The sequence below is a fragment of the Vigna umbellata genome, chromosome 9 (assembly GCF_029865625.1).
Source record: "Vigna umbellata cultivar VRB3 chromosome 9, Vumbellata_1.0, whole genome shotgun sequence".
In the NCBI taxonomy this organism is placed as follows: domain Eukaryota; kingdom Viridiplantae; phylum Streptophyta; class Magnoliopsida; order Fabales; family Fabaceae; genus Vigna; species Vigna umbellata.
In genome coordinates this window covers 24,515,005-24,520,998 of record NC_142173.1, presented here as the reverse complement: position 1 = coordinate 24,520,998, position 5,994 = coordinate 24,515,005, and the positions used below count along the sequence as shown (strand labels likewise).

The 5,994-nt window shown below is 32.5% G+C and overlaps 1 protein-coding gene across 1 annotated transcript; it reads left to right on the top strand.

Annotated features, from left to right (window-relative positions):
- The first annotated feature begins 247 nt into the window (after positions 1-247).
- On the top strand, positions 248-3,630 carry LOC124820735 (uncharacterized). Its single transcript, XM_047292491.2, has 7 exons — positions 248-880; positions 1,106-1,369; positions 1,644-2,160; positions 2,247-2,446; positions 2,798-2,910; positions 3,007-3,147; positions 3,228-3,630. The coding sequence occupies exons 1-7, from the start codon at positions 263-265 to the stop codon at positions 3,307-3,309; spliced, it is 1,935 nt and encodes a 644-aa protein (XP_047148447.2). The 5' UTR covers positions 248-262; the 3' UTR covers positions 3,310-3,630.
- The last annotated feature ends 2,364 nt before the right edge of the window (positions 3,631-5,994 follow it).

Below are 5,994 nucleotides of genomic sequence, written 5' to 3'. Positions count from 1 at the left end.
GGTCAATTTTGTGTTTGAACAATGGAAGTGAGTAATGACAAATAGCCATAAATTTCATGAACACGTTTTGGATACAGAAGTAGCTTATGCAGAATATACCAGTTGCTCAGTTTATTATGAAAATATCACATGCAACTCAATCAATTAATGACACAACAATTGGAATGAAGACAAAAGCATGGACAAAAATCTTTGGAGTTTGTAAGTTTGTTAAAGATATTTCTGTGTTCCTGAGATATTGGATTTGTAAGGTTATGGTTTAATGCTTCTGTGTTTACCTTATCTCCCGAAGCTTGATTTTTATTCAAACAAATCGAGTGTGCCAACAATACAAACAATGACTGCTTCTACTTCTCCAAACTTCTCAACATCTTTGCACAAGAACACTCACAAAACAAAGTTTCCTTCATCAGCAGGGAAGAATATACTGCATAACAAAGTTGGGTTCTCATTTTCTGCGCCGTTCAGTAAATCCGTAAGTGTGAAATCCATCGGCACTGCGAAGTATGATGAATTTGTGGTGGATGAAGAGTTGGACAAGATTAGAAGGCTTCAGAACGGTTCAGATGTTAGAGGAGTGGCATTGGAAGGTGAGAAAGGCAGAAAAGTTGACCTTACTCCACCTGCTGTGGAGGCAATATCACAGAGTTTTGGTGAATGGGTTATCAAAGGATTAGAGAAGGAACGAGGATACCCTGTAGAGAATGTGAGAGTGTCTCTTGGACGTGACCCTAGAATTACAGGGTCAAAACTGAGTGTTGCAGTTTTTGCAGGTGTTGCTCGTGCAGGTTGCATGGTGTTTGACATGGGACTAGCTACCACACCAGCTTGTTTCATGAGCACAATATTGTCTCCATTTTCCTATGATGCTTCAATCATGGTAGGTTACCAAAATTTGTAACGGCAACAATTTCCAGTTGGTTGATGCTACTTTGTTTTGAGTCCTGATTAGGATTTTCTACAATCCATGAACTCAAATGAATGCTGCTTATGACACTAGACTTGAAGACTAGTACTGAGAAGCTTGTAATATGGATGTGATGGTTCTGTCATAATCATAGCCTAACACAAATGCTTGAAATTAACTTTACATTTTGTGATGCAGATGACAGCTTCCCACTTGCCTTATACCAGAAATGGTCTAAAATTTTTTACAAAGAGAGGTGGATTGACTTCAACAGAGGTGGAGGAAATATGTGATAATGCTGCTCGAAAATATGCAAATAGGATGGCCAAAGTCTCTACTTTGCTTAGTGTGATTCCAACAAAAGTTGATTTTATGAGCACTTATGCAATGCACCTACGAGAAATCATCAAGGAGAGAATCGATCATCCTCTGTATCCTGACACTCCACTTCAGGGATTTCAGGTCTCACTGATAACCCTCTATAATAGATAAATAGTCATTATTTCTTTAACTCATTTTATCCTTAATTCATTACATTGAACTCATAGCAGCCACAATGATGAGGGTAATTTACTAATAGTAACTTACAAGTTATTTCAAAGTTTCAAAACACCTTTATACCACAAGACATCGATATTTCTTGTGTTTAAATTGAAGTCTTCGTCTTGTTTTGTCATTAGCCATTCTACCTTTGAAAATTTCGCTCTGATTGCAATGAAATCAACAAAATGTGCAGATTATAGTTAATGCAGGAAATGGGTCAGGAGGATTCTTCACATGGGATGTGTTGGACAAACTCGGTGCAGATACCTTTGGGTCTCTGCATCTGAACCCTGATGGGATGTTTCCGAATCACATTCCCAACCCTGAGGACAAAACAGCCATGGCACTCACCAGAGCAGCAGTGTTAGAAAAGTCAGCTGATCTTGGAATAGTTTTCGACACTGATGTAGACAGAAGTGGGGTGGTTGATAACGAAGGGAACCCCATAAATGGTGACAAACTCATTGCTCTCATGTCTGCCATTGTGTTAAGGGAACATCCAGGAACAACCATAGTCACGGATGCTCGTACAAGCATGGCACTCACCAGATTCATAACTGATAGAGGTGGTCACCACTGCCTCTACCGTGTAGGATACAGGAATGTCATTGACAAGGGAGTTCAACTTAACAGTGATGGAGTTGAAACACATCTTATGATGGAAACATCTGGGCATGGTGCTCTTAAAGAAAACCATTTCCTTGATGATGGTAAGTTCAACTTATTAAGCTCCATTATGCATGGTTTTCATTTCCATGTTTTCATTCACCATGTTTCTTCTTCCTTTTTCGTCAAGGTGCTTACATGGTGGTCAAGATTATAATTGAAATGGTGCGGATGAAGCTTGCGGGATCAAATGAAGGGATTGGGAGTCTTATAAAAGATCTTGAAGAGCCCTATGAATCAGTAGAGCTTAGGATAAATATTGTCTCTGAACCACGACATGCTAAAGCTAAAGGATCAGAGGCCATTCAAACATTTAGAAACTACATTGAGGTATATTATATATGTTAGAAGAAAAATATTATCAGTATAATCTCTAACACACTACTTTGTTGAATATCTCCATGTTCATTAAAGATAAAGCGGATTTACAAGTGTATCCTAATCCTGACCATGAAACATAGTAAAATCTACATCTTAGTATACTTTAATCACATTTTTTTATCAATGTTTTGAAACATAGTAAATCATTGTTTCACTATAATCTCTCTTACACTAACTTTAAAAATCTTGAACTTACAGTGAAAATTGTAGTTTGTGGGTAATTTTTTAAATCCTTGTTTCATATTTGGAACACAAGGTGGTGATCATGAATGCAAAATATAAGAGTTTGTTTGTGTGCAGGAAGGGAGGCTGAGAGGGTGGGAGTTAGACTCATGTGGTGATTGTTGGGTGAGTGAAGGGTGTCTTGTAGATACAAATGACGATCCAGCTCCCATTGATGCTCAAATGTACAGGTAGAAACATGTTAAACAAAGTTCAAGCAGTTCAACAATTCTTATTTTATATTTCTCTATTATTTGCTAAGCAAAACTAGTTTGTTGTGGCTTCAGGGCAAAAGTGTCAAACGAGAAACATGGACAACATGGTTGGGTTCACATGAGGCAGAGTATTCATAATCCTAACATTGCTGTGAACCTTCAATCATCTGTTCCAGGAGGTTGCTTGTCTATGGCACGAGCTTTTAGAGATGAGTATGTCATTTCACCATTTCAACAAGGTTTTTAAAACCATTTGATTTGGTTAGTTGACTTTGCTTATGCAACCATTTCAGGTTTCTCAAAGCAAGTGGAGTTTATACATTCCTTGACATCTCTCAAGTTGATAAGTTTACTGAAAATGGTTCTATAGCCTGATTTGCAGTTAATGTAAATGTTTGGCGTTCAGGATGAACAGCTTCATCAAAGCTCAAACTTTTGTATCATTTCAACATGATATTAGTTTTATAGTTGGACCATCAACCTCAAGAATATGTTGGACCATCAACCTCGCCCATGTCCAAACACGTATATCTGAAGAAGCCTTTCTGGTTTAAGGATTAGTATGGGCTTCAGAGACAATAGCCCATCTTTGCTTTTGTTCTCCTGGAAAGGGCTTATACAAGAATAAATCCATCTTGCCATGCTATGTAAGTGTAATGTTCCTCACGCAATGAATGAAGAATCTTAGCTTTTAAATTTTCTTTTCTTTTATGTATTCCATTTTGGTAACATTAGATTAGACTTAGTGAATCGCTATACATCAAGATGATATCGGCTTGATAGGAATTAATCTCTTGGTCTCCAAACATAATTACATGTAGTAGATAATACTATAATTAGAATACAAATTATATGATAAGAATCCTGGAACCCAAGAAATACTAAGTAAATACTAAGTAAGTTTAAGCTAAGGTTATTAATTAATTATGTATTTATTAATGTGTCAAACCCATGAAGAGAATCTAATAGAAAAACATCTTGATAAGATAACAAACATAAATTTATGTTTGGTTCTAAAATAACAGAGGTAAATTTGTGTTTGATGCAAATATGACTAGACGTAAATTTTGGCTTGTATCTTCATGTCAAAATTTATGTTTGTTATTATATTAATAGACGTAAATTTATGTCTATGGATACACTAATCGATGTAAATTATGCAATTTTTTTAATATTTTGTTGGTTTGAGCATGAAACCAAATATATATATATATATATATATATAATATATATATATATATATATATATATATATATATATTATTATATATATTTCTTACTAAGTTTATGGTATATTTAACAAAGTTAAAATATATATATAATGAATAAAATATGTAACTAAATGAAAGACAAAATTTAATTAAAACTTAATTTTCTTCTAAATATTTGAAGAGATAAGTTGATCACTCTCTCTTTATTTTAGCACGTGTAAAATTCGTCAAACTATACAATTAAAGAAAAAATTATAAATGTTTACTTAGTTCTGTTCAATATTTAATGATTTTTATTCTTATGATAGTTTTCATCCAATGGATCACATAATATCACATTCAAAACAACTATTATGTCTTTTACACTAAAATAACAAAAGAAAAAAATAAGTTCACATATAACTTTTATACAAAATAGTTAACTTAAGGTGTAATTCTTAACATTTAGAGTTATAAATTCGAACATTTTTTTCATCTCCTATGCATTAATTGGTTTGATGCTTCAACAACTTTTATATCATTGTCAATTGCCTAAAGTCTAAGTTGTTTTGGTGTATGTTTTGGCAGGAAAACAAGCTATTTAACATATCTCTTCATTGTTATTGTCCATCACACTAGTATAATCTAATTCGTAATCAATGTAATGATTAGGCAGATCATGCAGTTGTGAAGAAGAAAAAAAATATCACTCGGCATCTCATCTTTGCTTTCTCACTTGCAACAAGGCTTATAAATTGCAGTTGCCCATCTAGAGTAGATTATTTGTCCAATTATGCATGAAACTTTGGTCAATATATAATATTCTATAAAAGTAGAATGAATGTACTTTGATAGTACATATGTGGTTTCACGTGTTATCATTGTTGATCTTTAAATTATTGTTGACATCGAATTTCAGTGCCAACCAACACCATATAAAAGAGTTTTAATTGGGTAGATTATTTTATAATTTCTAAACACTTAAAAGTTTAAACTTATTAGTACACGTTAGGATCTCGAATATAAATTATAATTACTATGACTAGTGACACATGTAAAGTAATGCTATTTATTTTGGTAAATATATAATTGGTGTCAACATCAAATAATTGATTAATTTTCTATTATTAATTGTTGTGATTCAAAGACATTCAAAAGAAACACGAAAACAATTTTTTTTACATTTTTACATTATTTTTACATTTTTACATTTTCACATTTTTATTTTTTTACACTTTAATACTTATTCGAACCAAGTTGGGTTGAGAAAATTTCAATTTTTTGGATGTGAGTTGAAATGAGTTTAACAAATTTAATCCACTGGTTAATCAATTTGAAGCTAGATTAAGGGTGGACTGATTCGTAACCCAACAACATCACTTTTTATTAATAATTTTACCACTTTTTATAAGTTTTTTACTAAAATTGTTTACTACCTCTAACTATATAGGTTCATATGATATTTTTAAAGACTAGTTTAATAATATTTGAATAATTTAAATATTTAATTTATTTGTTTCTCAATTATATGAGTTGATACTTTAATTATCAACTATTATATATTTTTACATATATCTTTACAATAATATTTGAAAAATTAAATAAACATTTTGATTCCACAAAAAATTCCATTTTTATTATATTAAAATAAATAAGCAAAATAAATCGTGTAAACAAAATATTCATTCAAACTAATAATGGTGAGTTGAGACTGTCAGGATCCTTAAATTCAGCAGCAAAGTGGAATCCAGATGGGTGCATCGGATTGGACAGAGTAGATTTTGATAGTAGGATATAATTAGTTTTTTCAAAAACCTCGAGTCATTCGTGCATGCACTTTCTTCTCTAAATGTTTCTGAATTTCAATTTT